Source organism: Mustela lutreola, chromosome 7 (genome assembly GCF_030435805.1).
Source record: "Mustela lutreola isolate mMusLut2 chromosome 7, mMusLut2.pri, whole genome shotgun sequence".
Taxonomy (NCBI): domain Eukaryota; kingdom Metazoa; phylum Chordata; class Mammalia; order Carnivora; family Mustelidae; genus Mustela; species Mustela lutreola.
In genome coordinates, this window is record NC_081296.1 from 89,884,749 (window position 1) to 89,909,126 (window position 24,378).

The 24,378-nt window shown below is 41.2% G+C and overlaps 1 protein-coding gene across 5 annotated transcripts in view; it reads left to right on the forward strand.

The window, feature by feature from the left end:
• Positions 1-24,378, forward strand: part of NPAS3 (neuronal PAS domain protein 3) — an 845,279-nt gene that overhangs the window by 776,752 nt on the left and 44,149 nt on the right. For all 5 annotated transcript variants that reach the window (XM_059181882.1, XM_059181877.1, XM_059181880.1 and 2 more), the window contains one exon: positions 2,165-2,283. In XM_059181882.1, the coding sequence (XP_059037865.1) occupies positions 2,165-2,283 (119 nt within the window). The remainder of the gene's footprint in view (positions 1-2,164; positions 2,284-24,378) is intronic.

Consider the following 24,378-nt stretch of genomic DNA (forward strand, 5'->3'; position numbering starts at 1 on the left):
CTATTGCAAACACGATCCTGCTGAACAGAGCTGAATTTTTAAGGCCGAGTTTGTGGTGTGGATTCTGATGGCTTCCCATTAGTTCAAGTCTCTGAGGACCAGTGCCAATAAATGTGAAAGGGACAATAGCAGATTGGCATACTTTTCCATTTCCACCAGGATGAGAAACTGCTATAAATGAAGTCTAACCTTAAATGTATAATCTGTCCTTGGGAAGGGGAGGAAAGAAAAAAAAAAAAAAAAAAAGGATATAGCATCTTCAAGCTCTCGGCATCCCTTACGAGAAAAAATTGGTTCTAAGGGTCTCTGATCTTGTGTTTTAGTAAAATAGAACTGCACGGCTGACTGACAGTTCTGATCTAAAGCATTTACGTTTAAGTTTTGATCTCTCTGCTTTTGATTAAAACTAATGAGCTCATTTAATTCAAAATGGGAATCTCTGATAAGAGAAATAAGGTTGATGTGATTGGATTAGAGGGGCAAATTAAACTCTTAGAGCAGAAGTTTGTGCTTATATAGTGTATTAAAAAGCTGTTGGCGTATTATGGCGTGTTAGATGATGAGAAAAATTTCATAGTAATTCATATTTAATCAGAAGAAATGAAAGTACTAAATATAACATAGCTCTGCTTTTCCCTCGAGTGATAAAAAGCTGTACATTTAAAATGACATCAGATCCATGCTCTCTAAAACAAAAAAAAAAAAAAAAAAAAAGAAAGAAAAGAAAAAAAAGAAGGAAAGAAAGAAAGAAAAGAAAAGAAAAATCTTAAGAGAGACCCATAAGAAAGGGATACTTGTCAGAGGCTCCCTCACCCCAGAACAGAAGTGCCACAAACACAGGAAAATACAGTCCTGTTTAGACAGGAATGCTACAAGAAAAGCCACAGACCACAAACAGTAAGGTTTCTGTATCATAGGAGCTCCTATTCTCTCTTCTGAGCATTAAGTTTCATGTAAAAAATGGGTATTTCTTTCCCTTAGAAATAGATGGAATATGTTTCTTGAAGTTCAAAAGCTTGTTTTTCCTCTTTTTCTTTGTGTTTTAATAACTATTTTTGTACATGCTTAATTCTTACAAATTCTTTTGTGACCCCTATTTCTTTACCCCCACCCCGAGAAAACTCGTGTTAGGCTTCTCAAAACAAATCTTGTTTGTTGTTGGGTATATTTTTTTTAATTTTAGACTCAGAAAAATATTTTAAACTTTAAAGTACTAGCTTAGAAGAGTGAAATTAGACAGTATCGATTAGGCTTAAAAGTACCAAAATTAATATATTTGCAGGAAATCACTTAAATGGATAAAAATCCCTCAGAAGGTGGATTTATGTGGCCTTCTGGCCTGTTTGCAGAAAGATATTTTTACATCAACAAAACTGAAAACTACCCTTTTAAGTTTCAGAAGTAAAGAAGCGTTCTGCTTAGTCTACAAATGTATGAAGCGAAAGAGTAACTGTCTTGCTTAATTGAGGAGATGATTATTTGTTAATATCCTTTTCCAACAGGAGTGGAAGGCAAGCGGTCATTAGAGACAGCAGTGGACGATACTGTTGGTGGTTTTTATTCCTTTCTGTCTATACACTCCATTCTCGGCCCTCTGTCATGAGTCAGTTGAGAAGACTTAATGCTTTCTCATTCCCCACAACAAAGACCAGCTCAGGAGGGCAAGGACCCTGGCCAGGATACAGTCCCATTGTCCTCAGAACTGCCCAGTGGGCAAATGTTACAAGAAGGGATTTGCAAGGAGTACAAAGAGCCAGAGATCCATACTCCCCATCAGCAGCCTGCCTGCCTCAGTGTTGGTTGATTCTGTAAATCGATGGTGTTCTTTCTCCCAACTACTCCATCCCTGTGCACCTGGCAAGCCTCGAGGGGTGGCTGCTGCTACTTACTTACTTACTTACTTAAAGACCCTACTTGGGGAGCTACTGGAAGTTAAAGGGCCTCTCCTGCTAGAAACTGGAATGGAGTTACTTTGGATTCATTAATTTTTCTTTTTTATTTTCTGCAAAGTAAACATTTTCTAAATGAGGTAAATTGATTACTACGCTCTTAGCACCCATCAGTCATTTATTTTTAGTGAACTCAAGGATTGCACCTGAGCGGTAGCTGTGAGGGGCTGTGTAGACATCTAAATCATGTGTGTATATATTTTTGTATTCTTCAGTGGAGTCAACCAGCCCCAGTCTGCTAACCACTGACAACACCCTTGAACGTTCCTTTTTCATCCGAATGAAATCTACTCTGACCAAACGCGGCGTGCACATCAAATCATCAGGATATAAGGTAAGCTGGGCTCTGGGAAGGGACATACTCCTGTCTCAGGTCAATCCTAGGTCATTTGAATCGCATTTCCTGGCTGCTTTGGGTCCATGTAATTAATGTCTATGACCTTGAGCAGCCCATCAGGTTCTCAGTTATTTTCCTGTCTCAAGGTAGGGGCTTCATTAATCCTCTCATTCTCACTTCAGACTTTGCTGAAGCACTAAATCCCTCCAAGGAGTGTCTTTTCTTAAAACACTTGTTAATAATGCACCAAGGTCTTCAGCATTCAACATAGAAATTCCCTTTGATGGGAAAGGTGAGCCAAATTCACATCAGTCCTTAAGACGAGCGTTCTAGAATGGTTGCTTGTAAGAATTCCGCTTCTCCCTTCAAATTCCCCCTTTCTCTGTAGAGGAAGACAGTCGTTTTCCTAACCTTTTGGCCATCAAGACTCACACACATAAATAAGAAAATCAGGTTAGGCGTCAGGAATCTTAGTTGAAATTACAATTATTGTACATTCAATCATACCTTAGCATCCACGGAATACTCAACATACAGAGCACATGTTCCCACAACAGCAAAGACCATGTCTGGAGTCATAATCTACATTATTATCATTTTAAGGGTAAGGATACAAAAGCCTACTAATCTCGGGAATTTCCACCATTTCGGTTACCATAGCAACATAAATTAAGACCTATGAAATTTATGAAATGCCTTGGGCAACCTGAGTCTTATCAATTTTACAACACACTAACCAGTCCCTCAAACAATATTTACTGTATGCGGGAGGGCACACAGCAGCCAAATGTATGAGAGATGTGGCCGGCATGACCTTTTCCATTTTGGGAGTTGAGAGCATCTGATAGCTCATTTCTTCAGGCTTACCGTAGCATTGTCAGGGATGGTTAAGAGTCATTATCATTGGGCTTAAAAACCATATATAAGTCATCAGAAACCAGCGGCCGCCTATAAGTCAGAGTTGGGTACTTTCTTTGACGTGAATTCTTCAGTGAGAAAAAGGAAGGAGGTAGGAAAGCAGGCTCTTCCGTGAACGACCTTTCGCTGAGCTGTCCTACCTTCTGAAGGGCAAATTTGGAGCATCCTTAACCTTTAACAGGGTTGGAAGCAAAGGAGAGGCACCGGGCAGCTCCGCCTGTCGGGGCTTTACCCTATCGAGGTCCGTTACAAAGGGAGATGGTGGAGGAAAAAAAAAAACCCAACTCTATCCTTAGGACTATTTTTATTTTTCCTGCATTACTGAACCCAAGACATTTATGAGTCACAATGTGTGTAGCATGAGCAAGTTTGGAATTCTGGAAGCAAGCTGTAGGTAGAGTGGTTACTGTCACTGTAGTGGTAGCAAGATTCAGTCTTGGCATTCCTGTCTCTAGAAGTCAAGATGACTTCCTTTCACCTGTGTTCTGTCACTGTTCGTGCGTCACTTTCAGTGGTTTTTACTGGTTTGTAGGAGGTGTGTCCCAGGAAAGAAGGGCGGGAAAGGTGAGGTATAGTTTGACAAAGCAATATTTAGTATACTTTGGTCTCATGAGATAATTTTTTGAACAATAAAAAATTATTGCTTTCACTTGACTAACGTGAGATCAAAAGGTCCTGCACAATTTTGAATCTACAAGAAAAGTGGGCTGTCCAAGCAGAAACATAGTTCGTATTTCAGTCTAGGCAAGATAACTTGTAGCTCATGTTCTCTCTGTGTTGTGGTTCGATCAACTCAGGACCACTATTTTTGCTGCCTGGCCTGAAAACTGGACAAGCTCACTTCTTAAATACTCATAGATTGATTATTCATTCAATGAATGCCTCTTGAGTTCCTACTCTGGAGCCTGTTCTAGATCCTGTAACCCAGCATTAAACAATAAAAAGTCCCTGCTTTTGTGGTACTTAGATTCTAACAACGGGCTAGAGTCAATAACAATAAATAAAAAGGTGATTTCAGATTACGATGATGTCCAAAACTACAAGGACTACCATAGCAGATGTATTACAATATGCTGGACATGGTGTGACATGTGTGGGTGAGCCCTCACAGCAGTCCCAGAAGGAAAAAATGTTCATTGTTTCCACTTTACAGGTAAAGAAACTAAGGCTAGGGGTTAATTAGCATACCCAATGTCATACATTGAAGGGAAAGAGCTGGGGTTTGAACTCTGGGAGCCTGGCTCCTTATCCCATGCACTGAACCACTAAGCTACCCTGTTATGCTGAGAGTAAAGCAAGGTCATGCATGGGTGGCTGGTGGGGGCCACTTTAGACAGAGTCACAGAAGGTCTCCCTGTGGAGGTGACATGTCACCTGTGAGTGGTAAATGAGAATAGACCATGATGGAAATGTGGAAAAACAGTGTTTGGGGCACCTTGGTCGCTCAGTCATTGAGTGTCTGCCTTTGGCTCAGGTCATGATCCCAGGGTTTGGGGATCAAGCCCCATGCTGGGCTCCCTACTCAGCGGGAAGACTGCTTCTCCCCCTTCCACATCCCTTGCTTGTGATCCCTCTCTCATTGTGTCTCCGTCAAATAATAAAATCTAAAAAAAAAAAGAAAGAAAGAAAAAAGAACAGTGTTTGCAGAGCTCCTTGGGCTTAGGATTAAAGACACCTTGTTGTAAGAAGGCAACCTTGAGAAAAAAATATGAAAAAGTATAATCATGAACACCAGGATTGGAAAAGAGGAGTTATTCCAGTTTCCATCAAATCCAAGCATGTTGAGGCGATCCTACTCCTTTGACATACCCTGTTGGTATGTCCTTCTGAAGACACCACGAAGGTTTCCATCTAGTACCTTCCCTCCCACCCCAAGACTTCGAACACGTGAGTTGATTCATCCGCTCTTCCCACAGTAAGATGAATCATCCAGCAGATCCAGCTCCCCGCACTGCCTCGCCCCATAATGCCCTTGCCTCATTAATTAACTGAGTCTACAAGTCAGTGGAAGAGCTGATGGGGAGCCCATGCCACGACACAGCTGAATAACGTCCCTATTTATCTGTTCGTTTGCAGTAAATAAATCTAACAGCTTATAAAACATTCAAATAAAACTGGTAATCACCCCACCACCACACCATAAGCACAAATAAAAAGAAATAGCGATGATAATTTCACCACGCTCCCAATATTCCTCTTAATTTATCACCGTGGTTTGCTTTGTTCTTTTCCCGTAAAGCACTGAGATGTTAAGTCATGCTCAGTGCAGGCCACGGTACTTCTCTCCATTTTTCCTGTGACCTCGGCACATAACACTTTCCTGACTCGGTCCATCACCTCCTCTGCCACTCTTTCTTTACTGTTGTTGCCACGGACCTTAAGAGTGGCCGCCAAAGTGACATAACCTGTCGAACACTGACTCTCTGACAGGTCCTCTGCCTGCCGCATCAGACCTATTTGATCTAACCCGTACAATGTTTAGAAACTTTCTCTTTCTCTTTCGAATCTCACATACTGTCATTGTGCCCATTTTGAAGGTGGTGAAACTGAGCTTTGGTTCGCCTCAGTACTTTGCTCGTGTTCACAACATCTCTTGAGTAGCTACTGAGGAGCCAGGACTGACCAGGCAGTTAGGCTCCAGAGTCTGCCCTCTCCTACCCTCCGCTTCACTGCATAACAGATAGAGTCCAAAGATGAACTCAGCACCAGCTGGACCTCAGCATACGGAAAGTTCATCACAGCTTTTAAAAAGAAAATCCTCTGGCCTGAGGTCCAGCCCTTCTCTTGTGACACAGCACGTCCCATAGCCCTCATTTATGGAGATCTGGAGACATTTACCTTCTTTCCAGGGATTCTTAACACCCACCCAGGGACCCACGACCAAGAACTCTAGCCCAAAAAGTGCCCCCTCGAAATCTGCAAATTCAAGCAGAGAGTGTGATGTAGGCTACTGTTGCTTCCACACCCCAGGCCTCAGGAAAGTTTCCCTCTTGCCAGTGAAGCTTCCCAGCCGTGAGCTGACATGCAGTTGTCTCTGTCCTCATTTGCTTTGAAATCCACAGTAACACGTTATCGGGCCGGCTGCTTTTTATGCCTCAGGGGCTTCTGGTGGTTTGGGTCCCATTGTCGGCCACATATCTTCGTGCAACACAGCTCTCCTTTAAATTGCATTGCCATCAGTATTCTGCCTTCTTGATTAGGTCTATGTCTGGGGGACTTACTAGGTATAGCACAGGGGGTAAAAGGAGGTATGTAATCAGGGAAATTAGAGAAGTAAAGACTAATTGGGTCGCCTCCTTAGCTCCTGTCTTTGGAGGATAGTTTCTGTTAGCCTGGGACTGTCAGTTTTCTAATCTACTCCTAAATGCCCACCAGCATCACTGTCATTTCTGGAGTTTTTATCCACACACATGATGACGTCCTAACTCTGATGGCAGAGAGGAGCATCCAGGCTGGGAAAGAGAGACAGAGAGAAAATCTCTATCATCCTTATAGAATGCTGAGAATGTCTCTCAACTCACCACAGAGTGAAAACCTTCCCATGCCGTGGGGTCTGGCTAGGACATATAGGAACAGATTACTGAGGAAGCAGAGGGGCACTCGGATTCTTCCCAAAACAAACAACAACAAAAACCCAGCCCCCATCTGGGATGATTTGAGTATGGATTTGCCTGCAGCTAAGTGTCCAACTAAATGATATCTGTAACCAGTCCAGGCTCCTTATGATATGAAGAGTCAGAAAGCATAAGTAATAGACAAAATAATTTGTAGGTTCACTACCTTATTAGGACTGCAGATAGACCTCAGCTCTAAGAATACCTGTATTTAGACAGGAAGTAACAAAAGCAAAAAAATGAGAGGGTGCTAATTAGCTAAAGCAAATTCCTCTTCACCTTCTCTAAACACAGAGATGCCTTTTAAATTAGATCTTGATCGTATTTTTCAAGTTCATGGTTGTATCTGTTTTGTGGGAAAAGGCACTCCCCTAATTTTATTAGTAATTTGTTTTATCTGGGGTGTCATAAGTCCCATTAATGATTTGATTAAATCCGTAGAGCCTCTCCCAAGGTAAATTCATTTTGCATTGGGAAGTTCTTGAATCCCAGAAGTGAATCAGTGATCTTGGATTACAAAACCTTATTTAACAAGAGGACATCTTTGGTGTACTTATTAAAAAAACAAAATCCAGTGAGTACACCTTCCAGAATGTATTTCACCAAAATTACAATACCCTCTTCCTTCCTCCTCATTTCTGCTTCCCATATATTCATTTTGTGTTAATGCATATGGAAGTCCTGTTGGAAAAAACATCAACTCCTAGACTGCAAAAGTACAAAACCAAGAATTACATTTTGATCCCCTTATGCAGATAGAGATAATCTTCTGAAAAAGTATTTCTCAGAAAACACTTTTTATAAAAATACCTGATATTAAAGAATGACATCTGTAGTGAAGAGTTATTTTCAGTAGTACATGGGTCTCTGTTTTCTCCTGTTCACTTAGGTGTGCAAGTTGCATCACTGGGACTTCAATGTCAAAATCAGAGCTAGCTCAGTTTTAAAGCTCAAGGCTTTTCATATGCAGTGTATTCTTAATTGAACATATATATTGACAGCTCTCAAGATGATAGCAAACTAGATAGGAATTATTATTCACAAGTTCAGTCACCTGGAATTCTAGTTCTTGGTTTGCTTTGCTGATAGAATCCATAATAGCTAAGATATTAACCTCTCTCTCCTGAGCACCTGCCCCTTTAATGTGCCACCAAAAATGGTTGAATCCACCCACCCCTATTTGCAATGCTCTAGCTTAAAGCCTTTTTCTGGATCTACTGTGAGAAATTCCCAAATATCTCCCAGAAAATTTAGGTTCTCCATTCCATTTTGCACCCTGCTCCCCAGAATACCCTCCCAAAGCCACAGTGATCTTTACTTTGTATCTGGCGCTAAGTCATCACTGGTTCCTAGTGTAAACATAATCAAGAATCTGATCTTAGCTTACCTTTTCTACCACCATCTCTATCACTCTTTCCTGAAGCTACTATTACTGATGCTATAGCAAAATCTGTCCAATCATCTTTCTTGAAATATATCAGCATATTCACACTGCTATGCTTTTGACCATGCTGTTTTCTTTTCCTAAAACACCTTTCCACCACACTTGCACCTAGAAAATTCTTACACAACCAATATGGCACCACTCAAATATCACTTCCTTTTTTCTTCTCCCTTGATGCACCTCTTCCCTCCTCGTCTGTGCTAGAATAGCATTAAGATTTCATTTAAGCTCTGTGCCTCAGTTTTCTCACTATAAAATGAAGTCATAATATATAACCTGACAAAGTTTCCTACAGATCAAGTGAGATAATACATGCTCATCGAAGCATCTTCTCTCCTTCTATGAAGTACTAGCATATAGTTTCATATGAAACTCACAATAATTCTTTTAGGTAATTATCCCAATTTCCCAACACGAAGATAGGTTAAACTGAGGCACAGAAATATGAATTGACTTGTCTAAGGTCACATATGTGGCAAATAACAAAACAGAGAAATATCCAGATCTTCTGATTTCAAATGTCTTCCTCTTTCCAACATACTATGTTGGATACTGGTTGATTTCTTTTTTTTTTTTTTTTAAAGATTTTATTTATTTATTTGACAGAGAGAAATCACAAGTAGGTAGAGAGGCAGGCAGAGAGAGAGAGGAGGAAGCAGGCTCCCTGCCGAGCAGAGAGCCCGATGCGGGACTCGATCCCAGGACCCTGAGATCATGACCTGAGCCGAAGGCAGTGGCTTAACCACTGAGCCACCCAGGCGCCCCTGGTTGATTTCTTATTATACTTTCTTCCCTCAGCCCAGTACATACACTGCATATAGTTGCCACTCAATACATGTTAGTTGAATTAAATTGTATGTTCTCTTTTTTTCTGTGATAGCAATGAAAATGTTGACAGTACTGAGTCATCTAACACACCACTAGAGACCCTGCTACTTAACATTAGTGTCTTTTAGATGGAACCATTGGATTACCTATAAACCCAATGACCATACTGTGATCTGGTTCACATTCCCTAATCTTGTCTGCGAGGATGTTGTTCATCCTTACCAGCACCTTACTAAAATCAGAATGGACCACATTCACAATGTTCCCTTGAACCATCAGTTGAGTATCCCATTCAGAAAATTAAAAATTGAGTCACTCTAACACTATCCATTTGTCATGACTTCATATTGGCATTTGGTGATTCACCATTTTCTTTCTATTAAGTTATCTTTAAAGAATATTTTTCCAGATGTTAACATTTTGAGGCTCTATCTTCTGAAAACTTGAACAATATTGGTGATATCCTGCCTTCTGGTACAACCTCCATGATTTCTCAAAGATTACTAAAAATAAACCAAGGGTAACTGTATGTAGTGAATTTTAATTGTACCAGAAGAACTGTAGCTTAGAGGTATGGCTAGCATTAATATGGGGGGTTGTGTGGTAGTGGTCCTTCTCTGGAGATTTCTAAGAGCATAGCTAAACTTATCAGTTAGGAGTCTCTCCTCCTCCTCGTCAACTGTGGACAGACTAGGTGCCATCTGGATGTTTCCCCCAGTATGAGATTCAGAGATGTTCCAGATGTCCAGACATATCAGTACTTCTCCTGAAGCCTTTGCTTCGGCTTTGTGTTGCCTTGAAATGATGACTACAGTATTCCAAACTGCACAAAATCTAACTGTCTTGTCAAATCAATAGATGAATTTTCAGAGAGACCAAAAATTCGGTCAACCCATTCAGGCTTTCTAAGACTACACGTTTATTGCCTTTCAATCAACCCAGACACCCAGAATAAATTGAAGGAGAAAAAAATTTCCAGGGTAGAACTTACAGGCAGAGGTTATCCTGATGAAAAATGCAAATAGAGGAGAGAACCAATAAAATCAAATTTTTAAAATCCTATTATCTCTTTTTACTCCCTGCTCACCTCTGCACAATTGTCCATTACAATGTGGTTTCCAGTGTCATTTTAAATACAACTGACATTGTTTCTGATCTTAAAGAATTTATTTCCCATTACCAAGGCATGACAGTAGTTCTAGCTCAGGATATGTCATTTCTGCCGGGACTAATCAGCTAGCTATTTTACCAACTAGAGGCATAATCACTAGCCATTCTGTGAAGCGTCTGTAAATTCTAAGTATGTCAGTAACTGCTGCCCAAGTATGTTGCTAACTTACAGGTACTTCATTTCTCATCAAACAGATTTTAGAAAGAAGTAAGGCATCCCATCTTTGACTAATATGAGATCTTTCAGGTTGGCTTTCTGAGACTTTGGTAACTACAAATAATGCAAGTGATGATCATTTTCAAAATGAAATCTTTGATGCAGAAATTAACAACTCTTTCTATATCTAATGTCTTAAACTAATGCCCTTCAGAATTATCATCATTGTCCCTATAAATATATTCTCAGTCTGGTAACATTTTTTAAATATAATCTCACCATTACGAGACTTTGGCCCAATAAAAAAGCTTTAAAAGGGAAAAAGATATAATCTGAAGAACTAAGATGTCAATGCAAACACAGTTGATCACTTTCTGGACCCAGCACCAGATGGGAGAAATGCCCTAACATCAGGAGCCAAGGCCCTCAGTTATTGTTTCCCTAGAGTCACCTCCTGCTACCAGTGGTCTCAAGTAGCAGGTGTTTTATTCTGCATAGATCAAGGGCTTCTAAATACCTTACTCTGTTTGACTTTCATTTCTTGAAAACTGCCCTACCAAATGGTGATTAAGCACAGACATGATGATGGCAGACAGTCAGGGATTTGGACTTAGTCCTGTCATTTCTAACTCTTTAAGTAAATCATTTAACTTGTTTAAGCATCTGTTTCCTCTCTTGTAGAGTCCCAATAGACCCTTCTTCATGAAGGTACGGTAAAATAAAGTGAGATGATATAGAGAAAGTACAACCATAATGCCTGACCCACAGTAAGCATGCAATACATGTCCAGATGTGAGGTTTAATGTTTATAGAACTTGTACTGTGTGTTGATCTAGACAGTCCAAAATCTTAACTTCTACACCTCTGCACGTGCACCTGTAACTGTGGAAAATAGTAAGTCATTGGTAATATTTCAGATCATCTCCTGGAAGTTATATGAACTCTGGAATAATAAATGATTTCTTCTGAATATAGAAAATGCATTTATTTCTGGGAAATTTCTCCCTGCTTAAGTGTCCTGAATATTGATTTGATTTTAAGAGACAAAATATGACTGAAATACGTCATCTGTTCCTTTAACAAAAGAAGCACATACCTCATGGTTTTCCTTGGAATTGATTTAGCTTCATGACAAGACTAAGATAGCCCTTGAATGCAAGAAGTGAAGTAGGGACAGGGCCAATTTGATGTTGTTGATCTCTGGAATAAATGGCACTTCTAGGCTCCCGTAGTCCATAGGGCTCTGTTTGGTTCAAGTGTCTACATACACATAAACTGAACCCTCCAGGGAAGGCAAACTACCAGTGTGCCTCGAACCCACCCTGCCTCTCAGAGCTACTATACAACTTTCTAGAAGGAATTGTATTGACTCATTCCAAATAAGGGAAAAGAGCCAGGAGTCTGGAGTTTCCAGCTTCTCATGTCATAATTTGCCCTGGGGGACAAGGAACTAGTCACATCTTTCCTCTTGTTCTTGGAATGCCCTCCACCACCAGACTAAAAAAATGGCCCCTTGCAAAGTGCTTTGAGTTACAAGACTCTTACTTAAACAAAAGAATCATCTGTATTAGCATTTCTCAACCATCTGCTGCTCTGGGTGTGGGGGTGTAAGGGTGTGGGCATATTCTGAACTACCAGTGAGTGGGCAATGGATAGCTCAATGTTACTATATTGGAAGCATCATTTTTGTTGGTAATGGTTTGTAGAACCAACCCATATAAGCTATTGCTGGACTGAGTGCAGTATTTATACCTTCATTTCAGGGCTTTTGTACCTTCTTTTTATTCTCTCTGGAGTATAAGTTGCCCTCAGATACTCCCATGGGTCACACCTACATTTCATTCAGATTTCTGCCCCCATGTCGCTTCCCTTACCACCCCATCTAAAAATAGCTCAAGCATACATACTGTACCCCATCATCTGCTTTATCCTGTCTTATTGTTCTTCATAGCACTTAACACAACCTGACACCATGTCATAAATTTATTTATATATAGTTTTTCTCCCCATCATGGTGCAAGCTTAGCTCCCACAAGAGTTTTGGTGACATAATGGAAATTCAATAAATATTTGTTTAAAAGTGAATGAACCTTGGCTAAAATAACAAATCAGGAAATGACAGATGTTGGTGAGGGTGTGGAGAAAAGGGAACCCTCCTACACCGTTGGTGGGAAGGCAAGCTGGTACAGCCACTCTGGAAAACAGCATGGAGGTTCCTCAAAAAGTTGAAAATAGAGCTATCCTATGACTGCAATTGCACTACTGGGTATTTACCCAAAGATACAAATGTAGTGATCCGAAGGGGCACCTGCATCTGAATGTTTATAGCAGCAATGTCCACAGTAGCCCAAACTATGGAAAGAACCTAGATGTTCATCAACAGGTGAGTGGATAAAGAAGATGTGATGCAACCATCAAAAAAAAGAAAGAAAGAAAGAAAGAAATCTTGCCATTTGCAATGATGTGGATGGAACTAGAAGATACCATACTAAGTAAAATTAGTCAATCAGAGAAAAACAATTAAAATATGATCTTTCTAATATGAGGAATTTGAGAAACAAGACAGAGGATCAGAGGGGAAGAGAGGGAAAAATGAAACAAGATGGGACCCGGGAGGGAGATAAACCATAAGAGACTCTTAATCTCAGGAAACAACCTGAGGGTTGCTGGAGGGGATGGGGGTGGGAGGGATGGGCTAACTGGGTGATGGACACTGGGGATGGTAGGTGCTATGGTGAGTGCTGTGAATTATGTAAGACTGATTATTCACAGACCTGTACCCCTGAAACAAATAATACATTATATGTTAATAAAAAATAATAATAATAAAAACAAAAAAATGAATGAACATATAAATATCAGTCATCATTTGTACGAAGCCTAGAATATATTCCTTTCTTGGGTCAGGGTGCCAGTTCGTTTAAAGGGGATTTAGAGATGAGACTATGAAACCACTGTAATTATATCACTTTTTGAGTTTCCAGGCCCTATTGCCAGGAAGACACACTGAAGGTTTCTTCCTTTCCCTTTTAAAAAGACTGTACTCATGGTTGACATATTCTATGACATCTTTTTCATGCTATCATATTCAGTTTTTAAAAAATCAACATGTATTTAACTTGTACCCCACTTGTACCCAATTCTAGTGGCTAGAATTCTGGAAGCACAATCAAGAGTCACTTGATTATTACTTGGTTCTGAATATATTTAACAGTCCTCAACAGCCCCTTGTCAAATGTCCTTCAAACTCATGACTCCTTGTAGAAGTCATGAGAACAGAATGGAACTAGGGGCACACCTGGTGAGAGGAGTCAGAAAATTTCATCCCACGGCAGTGCATTGCTGTCTGCTCACTTCACAGCACTGTTTCCTTGCTGGAAACAAAGGAAACAATCGGATTTGCCTCCGGTGTTCTTTAGTCCTGCGCTGGTTGAGATGTAGCTCTGCTTGCTACATTAGAGTGAAAGGTCTTGCGACTCTCAGGGTGGAATGGAATACAGAAGTCTGCCTAATCTGGAGCAGCTTCACTGGTGGGAACAGAGAGGTTAAAGCTGCCAGGAAGATCTCGCAAAAGCTGGCCACAATTACCAAGAGCTGCCACATTGCCTCAGAGTCAGTGCTGCTTTGAGAACCTCAATTCAGGGAAATGTTTAGCCAAATCTTTGCCACAAGGGAGAAGGGGCCTGGAAAAGATTCTGTAATTCTTAGATGAGCTTTTGTACTCTGTCCTGTGTAGAGACAGAGAGACTACACTGAGCAATCCAATGAGATCCCAAGTTGAGCACAAGAATAAAATGGTGCTTTGAGAGTGACTCTCTTGCCTTATTCCGTGAGCTGTGACAGATTGTTGTTCCTTACTCACCTTAACACAATATGTACTCACCCCTCTTTTTATGCCACATAGCACACATTTTATGTTCTTATGAAATTCATTTCTCTTCCTTTTTAATTTTTTTTTTTTTGCAGTTGGCTTATTGATGACCATCTCTGTCAGCGTTGTCTGAAATGGTTGTAAGTTTCCAGTTGAAGGGAACTGCAACTTTTAACCTTCCTGAAATAGCCCTGCAGACAGTTGAGCCCTAGGTAAATGTTCTTTCATGCTGAATGGAATTAACAATATAATTGTCAAATCCCTCAAAGGAAGGTATCACGGAAATGGAAAGCATTCTTATTCTTGAACTGCTGTTTTGTTATAAGCTCTCTTCTCTATGAAACGGTATTTATTTTTCCCCTCTCTTTCCACTGGAAAGATCTGAAGAATGATACAGTTGGTTTGAAGACCCATGTACCCAGATCCCAGGCACCTTGGTGTAGCCGAGGAATATTAGGTTCTGTGGATTTGATCTTTAAGACCCAAAAGTGGCAGTGCCCAATCCTCTGCATTCTTGATCAAAGGACCCTTGAGTCAGCCACTGTGATTTAAAACCCAGAGATTGACATGGACCGACAGCAAGCCAAGTGAGTAGATGGGAAAGGGAGTATAGCCCAGAACCACTAGACCATACTGCCCCTCTCTCACAGAGGGCTGACAGAAGCCTAAGGCTGGAGAGGCCCCTTGTCCAGTCCTCCCTTCCACACAGGTCTCCCCTTGCGAAGGCATCAGTGGAAGTGTGCCACAGCAGCTCATGAGACATTTGGGGCCCCCACAGAAGCTTTTCCCTCCTGCATACATAAATCATACCTCCTAATCATGCCATCCAGTCCTTAAAACTTTAAAAGGATGGTGTTCTGTGAGTGCAAATTCATAGGCACCTGCTCTTGATTTACTTCCTGCTTAGAATAATTTTTACACAGCTGCAGGATCACAGAGTGACTCCGTTCACAGTACTCAACAGTGAGGCTCAGACGAGAAGGGATATGTTGGGTTTTTGGGTTATAATGATTTCAGCTATTCCTCTTTTTTTACAGCATCATTAGTAATCTGTCATTCTAATAATAATAATTCCCTTTTGACATCATGGAGGTAAGAAGAAATCATCACTGACATCAAAAATGAGGTGATATTTCAGCAGTATTATTTCACTGAAGATAAAATGGAAAGCTTTATTACTCCCCATGCCTTTAAAGAAAGCTGAACAAGGCATATGCTGACCCTAGAGCTTATCTACTTCAGTTCCTTCCAGACTGATATGAAATAACTAATTTTAATTGTTCCAACTAGAGCTTCAGAATGTGGTTTCCCCCCAAAGCTTTACATTCACATAATGGAAACTTTTTCAAAAACAAGCTTTAATCAGATCATAATAAACTGGGAAATCAAAAGACAAGTCCATTGTAACCAAAAATGACCTGTAGTTTTCATTCTTCAGCATCACCTTTTGTTCAAAATATTTAGGAATTGATTTCACTCAATCCTGCGGTCAATACTGATTGTGTGCCTGTTGTTGTAAATACACACTGTAGAGGGTACTGGGAAGACAAAGATGGATAAAATAGAGTCCTTGGTCAAGAGGACAGAGTCTAGACTGAGGCAGGTGCACAAAGAAACATGTGCTATGGTAGAGATATGTGCCAACGGCAATGGAATGAAGAAAGTAATTCCATCTGGTGGAACAGAAGAGCTTCTCCAAGACAGCGTCATTTCAGCCAATTCCTCAAGGATAGACACGCCCTACAGAGACATTAGAGAGCAGAACTACTCAGTGCAGAGAGAAAAGTCTTAGCAAAGAGATGAAGGCATCAAGTGCATTGAGCAGAAAGAAATCTGGTCCTTAAGGGAATCAGGGAGTGAAGACATCGAATCTCACTTGGCAAATGTAGACAGGAGTAGGAGGAATCTTCATTTAGTGCAACACGAACTCGATGGGCTAATCAGGGTTCAGGGTAACAGGATGAAGATTAAGATTGTTTCATTCTAACAAAACTTCATGCATTCATTGTGAGAAAAGGACCCCTATTTTCTACCAAGGAGACCAATAAGGTTGTTCTCAGCCCATTAGCGTAAGAGAATAGGTACGTGGATTTAAGTAAGTCATTGGATCATTCTTCTTGGGATTTTCTCCATTTATTTTTCCTTCCACCTTTCTGCCCTACATGAGTGCAGGGATTTTTTTTTTTTTGGTCCCCTAAATCTTTGATGCTGGTATAAATAGACATTCTGAAAGGAGGAATATGATTTTCCTAGAACCAGTAACTCAAGAAAAAAAAACTGAACTCTTTATGCATTGAAATCTTAGATTGCAAAATGAATCAGAAATAGGAAGCATCACACAGACCTCTGTCACCTGAGTACTTGGTGTCTACACTGTTAGGTCTCTGAATTCTCAGAAACTCCTGGGTATTTGGCACAACATAAGCAAAGCTACCTTTCAGGGAGACTTACGTTTCCCTTAACTATAACATTTCATAAAACTCCTGGCTTAAGAATGGTGACTTTTTTCTCATTTAAAAAAAAAAAAAAAAAAAAAAAAAACTACTCCTACTTCAACTCATTTACTTCTAATTCTGGTTGGCCGTTCAGCATTTCTCCTAATTGTAGTAACCGCCATCCACAGTGTTATCTGAACACCCAATCCCTTTGTTCCAATAAAACCTGTGCACATCAAGCCAGTTGCCATTCCTCTGCGATTAAACAACTGTTCTCGGATGAGCAGTAACTGATGACAGAAAAATCTAAATGTCAAAACCATGCAAATATTCAATATTTTAAGTGTAAAAGTCAAACATAGTACATAGCTACTGGATTTGCACCATGAGCAAATTTTCACCCTTTCTCTCCGCCTCGTCCAGAAAAATAAAATTTGGTATTCCTGGATTGAATGCGTAATTACCTCTTTACAAACAAACTTTAAACAAATAAAAGGAAGAAAATCTAGAGCTCTCTCTTTTTGCAGTACCTGCAGAGGTTTTATCTTCTATCAAAGATAATACAAAACTTTGGCATTCTGTGTTGCAGATCATTAGCTGACTTGCTTTTCATCTGCTTGATTTTATGTAGTTTTCTTTCTCAAGCATCTTTTCCTTTTTCCCTCCAAATAATCAATGCTCTTGATTGCTCTCAAATGCCTCTGCCGTATCACCACAAAGCTAGGGTAACCCCGTGGAGTGCACTCCCAAACCAGGCAAGAGCCAGTTAAGAGCAGATCTTTTTGTTTAAGTCAGCTCTCAGGATAGAAGGGGAAATCACATCCCCAGGCGCCTCTTGACTTTTTCATTACCAAATGCAGAGGCTAGGAAAGAGAACCGGACAAAAATGGGCTCCGGTATATGTTTGGTTGCTTTGCATGTACTAAAGCAACACAGAGCTGGTGCACAATAAACAAACATGCATTATGGGTTGTTTTCAGTCACTTTATAGACACACACATTCATAAATTTTGATACGCTTGTAAGAAGCCGACTTTGATGGGACCAAACTCACAGACGAGCTTTCGATCGCTGGAGCAACCACAGTCTAACTTTATGTTGACAATTTATCAGCTCTTCTCCGTCAAGGAAAATTGTTTTTTAGTGCTTGCCTATTAGCAATCACATGCATAATATGAAATTGAGTTTTGGGGAGGACGGCCTGCCATCTGTCTTTCTGATTTTTTTTTTCAGCATTTCACGCTCAAGTTCAACTCTCTGTGTATCAGAATGCTGTAAAACAGGATTCACCCATAATATGGGCACTTAGCAAGAAAAATGGGCCAGATACCAATGTTATCTTATAACTCGCAGACTTTTAAAAAGGAAAAGCATTGATACCCCAATCTGTGCGTTATCTTTCGAGTGTACTTCAGATTCTGTCTGCCTCTCGAAACCAACTTGGGTACGGCTGGGTCTTCGCAGAGAACTGTTCATTAGGATGCTTCAGAAAGTGTTAAGACACTTTCATAAAAATAAAAATCCAAAGTGGAGCGTCATGTGAGGTGAAGAAAATGGAGCTATAAAGGATTGGTGGGAAGGATGAAAAAGCTGTAGTTAGTTTCCCTTCCAAGTTCCAATATGCTAAGATTTTTATCAATAATATTGTTTTTCGGCAACGATACCTGCCTCCGGGAACATCTGCTCTGTAGCTGTCAGGATTTTACTTCTCCAAATATGCTTAAGATGATTCTGTTAAATTGATTTAAAAAGAAAAAAAAAAAAAAAAAGGACACTCTGCAATGTAGAAGGATTGCTCAAAAGAACATTCCCAAGCCTTTCATGTGTAACTGCATTTGTGTGGCTGGGCATTTATTATGCTATAAATTCCATCGCTGATTTTGGCCAGTTCAGATTGATTCTGTAGTAACTGTAAGTAATGAACCTTCTAGAGCCAAAGGGGGGAGGAAAGGAGGAGGAAGAGAGGTAGCCGATACACATGTGGCTGTGGAAATACAAATCGTAGGGTTCATTTAGGCTCAGCTTTTATCAGATCGCGCAGCCAATACCTACAAAGCAGGAAAATATATATCCAGAGAAATCTACAGGTTCCTTGACTTGACTCTGGGAGTTACGACAGGCAGACAGAGGAGAACAATTCTTAGGGAAAGGAAGCAATTTATCTTGCCCTGAACCTTTACTTCCAAACTTGTTCCTTCCCATCTTTTTTCACTTTTTTCCATCTAAAGCATAGGCATCTGTCCATCCTCCCACAAAATATGGAGCTCTTTTCTTGGGGGAAAGTTAGCCATCCCTGAAGGCTGGCCTCCCTCAGCTCCCAATACCTAGGACTGGGTGGACCCTTAACCCAGAAGATGTTCCCCAGGAATTGGAGTGTGACTCTTATCAGTTCAGACTTCTGGAAAGACTCAGTTATCCTGGAGCTGATTTCTGAGACTAGTAAGAAACTAAGTTAACCAATGAGATGAACAGCAGGTGAAACACCACTTGGGGTACCCTAGGACCACTGCCCCCATCCCCCACCCCAGTCACGTGACCACTTCCCCCAACACCTCACCCCCTCTTGTGGTGGTGGCTAAAGAAAGAAGGTGTCAATGAACGAAGCAGAGACAGCAGTAATCTGCGCTGCAGTGAAGAAGTACCATCTAACATTACGGTGGGGAAGGGGAGTTCTGATACCCTTTCATCCTGGACACTAGGGAAATGGGCAGCATGTGGGAGAAGGAATAGAGTGTGATTTGGGACCATGGAGGTCAGCAGAGCTAGGCCAAAGTAGGGAGAGTTTAGGAGGGAAGAAGGGAGGAGAGGAACATAAAGATTGACCAGAAAGAAACATTTCACCTATGAAGGAAACCAAGGAAATCCTCAGTTCATTCTTACCCAGCTCCCTTCTCCTTTCTGACCTCATTACCATGGTAAGCTTAGGAGTAGGGTCAGGCCCAGAATGTTGGATTATGGTGATAGCATGGGCATAGGGGGCATAATTTTAATGGAATGTGGGCAGGCGACATTTGTTCCAGTCCTGGGCTTTGTGTCCCCATCCCAGTGAATTTTCAAAACTACAGAGGCATGAACGGATAATCCATCTCTGAGAATGGCAAAGCACCCTCACTGTTCATTCATCCCCAAGAAGAAATACCACAGATTTTTCTGAGATTCTTTCCCCTGTGTTCTTTTCCCTTCCCCTCTTGAGAATCATAGAACCGTAGAGCTGAAAAGTTCATAGATGTGGTATTTGAACATTATGAGGTAGAGCTGACAGAATGGACCATCTGGGGCTTCTGGAAATAGGTACATTTCTCATGGGGCTACTTGTTTGGGGTAGTAGTTATTAATTGCCACCAGACATCTTCTGTCAGAAACCACAGAAACAACAGGGCAAGTCTTTAGATAGGGGCATCCAGAGTTAGCCAAATGGGGAAGCCCAGAGCTACTGTGAAAGTAGGTACTAGACCACACAAATGGAGCACTCGGCCCAGAATGGACATCTCCAGCTGACTAAAGCTCCTTTCTGTATGTAACCCTTGGTACCATTATTATTGGAACTCACTATCAGTCACCCCTCCTGGCACCTTCTTGGTCTATCTGGGCACAAAGTGAAGAAGAAGGCAAAGGGTTTCATAGGGAAGAGAGGCAATATCCTGTTTTGAATCCTTTTTTTAGAAATGAGTTGGGATAATCAGGAGTTTCAGAAAATTGTGAATTGTTTTAGCTCCATTCAAAGGGAAGGACTAGCCCCTGAACTGTGCCTAATGATTCTACAGTATGCCACAATACTTGTGCAACTTCTAATTTGGTTCAGTCTATTATTTCTTGTGGTCATGTTGGAATTTGAACATACCATTTAAAAAGTCGGAAATATTAAGAAGACTGAAACACTAGTGAACTTCCAGAGCTGTGTGGCATGTCATCTACAGGTCAGAGAGGAGATATAAGAATGGGACCGTAGGGGGTGCCTGGGTGGCTCAGTGGGTTAAAGCCTCTGCCTTCGGCTCAGGTCATGGTCTTAGGGTCCTGGGATCAAGCCCCGCATCGGGTTCTCTGCTCAGGGGGAGCCTGCTTCCTCCTCTCTCCCTGCCTGCCTCTCTGACTGCTTGTAATCTCTATCACATAAATTTAAAAAAAGAAAAGAATGGGACCGTAGATCGAGAGAAGTGTGGCTATATGTCTTTCCATAATAACTAGACAATTAGTTAGGCATATTTATGACCAATTAAGACTGCCACAGGGTCAATGTGTTGACTTGTATAAAAATTAACCATTAATTAAAGCAATATTTGTACAGAAGTTGATTCCAACATATCATTGGAATCTAAACTCTCTCCAGTGATCAAGTATGTTGTAGTAACTGTTGTAGCCTAATAGAGCTACCAGACAGAAAGCTGAAAGTAATCATCAATACAGATATTTATGTGGTTTTTTACATATAATAACTAATATTGAAAAATCGCATTAATGACATTTTTGGTGACTTAGTAGAATGTACAGAGCCCTGGCCCTAGAATCAACAGACATAGGTTTAGCCCCGATTTGTATCTGACCTTAGGGAACCCATTTAGCCTTCCTGAGTCTGTGGAAAGGGAGTTAAAGTGCCTCTTCTGAGGTTAATGTAAGATAATATGAGTGAAAACGTTTGTAAGGTCTAAGTCTCTGTTAATATCTAAGATTATCTCTAGTGGATTACAACTGTCACATTTGGGACCTTAGCATTTCTGAAGATACTGGCTTAGTTTATGTTTTTCACTAGGCGTTGATCTTTTCTCCAGTTTATTTCTGTTCTTGGTGCATATGTTTTTGTCAACAGAATCATTTTTAACAAACCTTCAGATGACCTGTTTTATTTCTGAAGGGGGCAAAGGGCAGAAAGTATGTTCATAAAATAAGAGGAGGAAGGTGGTCAGAAGTTACCACCAGGCTCTATCCCCACAGTGAGGTCTGCAGGTTGTTCAGAGAGAAGGATCATGGAGTGGCCAGGAATCCATGGAGAATTCCTGGCGGATGGGTGTGACGAGCCTCTTAGGACTCCTTGCCACTGTGGCTCACTCCGGTTAATGTCAGGTCTACTGTTTATATTAGCCAACTGTGAATTTGGTACTGTGCTGTTCATTGAGTGAAACCTTATATAACACTGTTTGCACTGACCAGACTTGGTAATTAGTAACAAAGAGATTTTTAAGTTCCTTGACACAGAAATGGTGTGTTTTCTCCCAGGGTCATGAAGAGCCAATCTGCATGGACATTTTCTATAGTTCCAACAAGGTGGCCTCTTGAAGTGCCCAGCGTGTTCAGGCAGTAACTAATAAGAATCTGATCATTACCTATGTCCTCAAGGCAATTTCACTGAAAGATTTTTGAAGCAGAAGGGAGCAGGGTTTTAGATTGCTCAGGTAGATCAAGATAGGAATTGAGAGTGGTGGAAGCGGTGTGTGGTCTGTGAAAGAACAACACTAACTTGGAAGAGCATCACAACTACGTCTGACTGTATAAAGCCGAACCCAAAAGTCATCTATCTTTGCCTCCCGTTCCTTATTTACAAAATGGATAGGCTGCTGTATGCTCTACCAGCCTCAGAGGCTATTATAAGAATCAAAAGGAAGAAAGTTCAGAACTTTGTCCCTCAGGATGAATGGGGAGTGTTCAAGCAGTCAGTCATCCGTTGAGTACTTCCCAGAGTCTATGCCCTGTGTGGTATACCAGGAAAGAAAAGACATTCTGTGCCTCTGAGGAGAAAGAGAGGGGCAGAGGTAAGAGAGAATAACCCCGAGTAGTACATGTCTGGTGCTGCCTGGCTGTAGAGACGATACTGGGAATGCAAAGGGAAGAGGACAGCTTTGGGCAAGAAGGTTCCAAAGAGGAGAAGGGGGTTGACATAGATCCTGAAGAATGGATATTATTTTCACTGATGGAGGGAGATAGAGAAGGAATTCCTGGCCTAGGAAGGAGGTAGTATAAGAAAAGGTATTGAGAAGGTAAATACAAGACAGATTCCGGAGATGGTGTAAAAAAACATATGGAGTATCGGGGGGCGGGGGGGCTGGAAGATCGCGCTGTGAAGCTTGGGACTCGATCCATGGTCACAAGACTTTCCTGAAAACTAAGTGGTCTGAAATTTATTCCAGGATCAATCAAAGTTTTTGAATAGTAACAATAATAATAGTAGTAGTAGTAATGATAGTAATACTTTATATCGACAAGGCATTTTGTTTTCAAGTAAAAAAAGCACCGCCCCATTTGGTTCTTTCAGCAACTCTGTAAGATAGGGATGGCAAGGATGATCGTGCCCATTTGACACGTGGGAAATAGAGCCTCGGAGGTGCCATGTCGTTGTTCCAAATCACACAGCACATAAAATGAGGGATGGGGTCAGTGGAAAGACACTGCAGGAAGATGAATCTGGCAGCAAAGCACAGGATAAATTAGAGCGAGGAAAAAAGAGACCAGTTAGGAAAATGCCCTTCAGGTTGTCTAGCTGCAAGATTTCAGTAGTCCTTACTAGTGTCACGGCACCCAGAAGGAAGATCACACCAGTCGTTAAGAGAGAGGGGAAAGGAAGAAGTCCTAAGCCTGATGATTGGCTCTAGAAAGTGAGAGGCAGAGAATGAGAGACGAGTCCAAGAGAAGCGATTGCACTCAATAATTCTGACTTTAACCTCTGATGAAATGGAAGGGTTACTAAAAATAAACAGAGCCCCAAGGCCCAAGCCTGAGTAATTAGCTGAATGCTAGCCTTACCCACACTGGTTTTCTCTCCTCACCTGGACAGGATGCTGGCCATTCCTTTGATTCACCTTCCTTTGTAGCCCCAATCACACCCTCCTGAGGCCCAGGGAGGAGGCCTGTGGGATCCTTATTAATTGTGATGGCCCCAGTGCCTGGCACAGGGCAGTGCCCATTACAGTCAAATGCTTACCTATTTAAGGAATAAATGAATGAGTGAATGGATGAATGAATGAATGAATGAGTAAATGAATGAATGCCCTCACAGTTTTCTTCTCAAATCTCAGGTCAGGTCCTATACTCCTTTCTTGAAAAGTCTTCAGTTGTTCCCGTACATCTATAACAGAAAGTCCTGATTCCTTTGTATGGCATTCACAGTGTCCCGCCGTCTAGCCCACTTTAACTATGTCAGCATTTCCCACCCACTCCGGGGTCTCTCTGTACTCCCTTACGTCCCCAAACACAAGCAGCAGTTTTGCCTCTCTGTGCTTTTGTTGATAAGAGTTCTTCGATCTAAATGCCAATCAAATCCTACTCGTCCGTAGGAATTCCGCTCAAATGCTGCCTCCCTCATGAGCACCTCTCCATCTATCTCATCAGGACAGTCCCCCTCGTCACTTCCCCGCACTTTGCATTTACAGGCCTCGTTCAGGGCTCGGCTCCCACATCCATCTCCCTGACAGGTTTGCCCCCACGGGGCCTGGCAGAAGGGTGGCACCTAGTAAGGGTTCAAATGAAGGAAAAGAAAAATGGCAGAAGAGCTGCCCTGGGAAGAAGACGATGAACTTCATTTTCACATTCTGTGATAAAATTCACCACTCTGTTCAACAGATGTATCTCGGTGAAAAATCAAATCCATGTCAGCAATGTACATTTTGGCAAAAGAGCTACTTCCCTTTGCCTTTTGAGAGGCAACGTCAGTTTACTTTAATATCCAG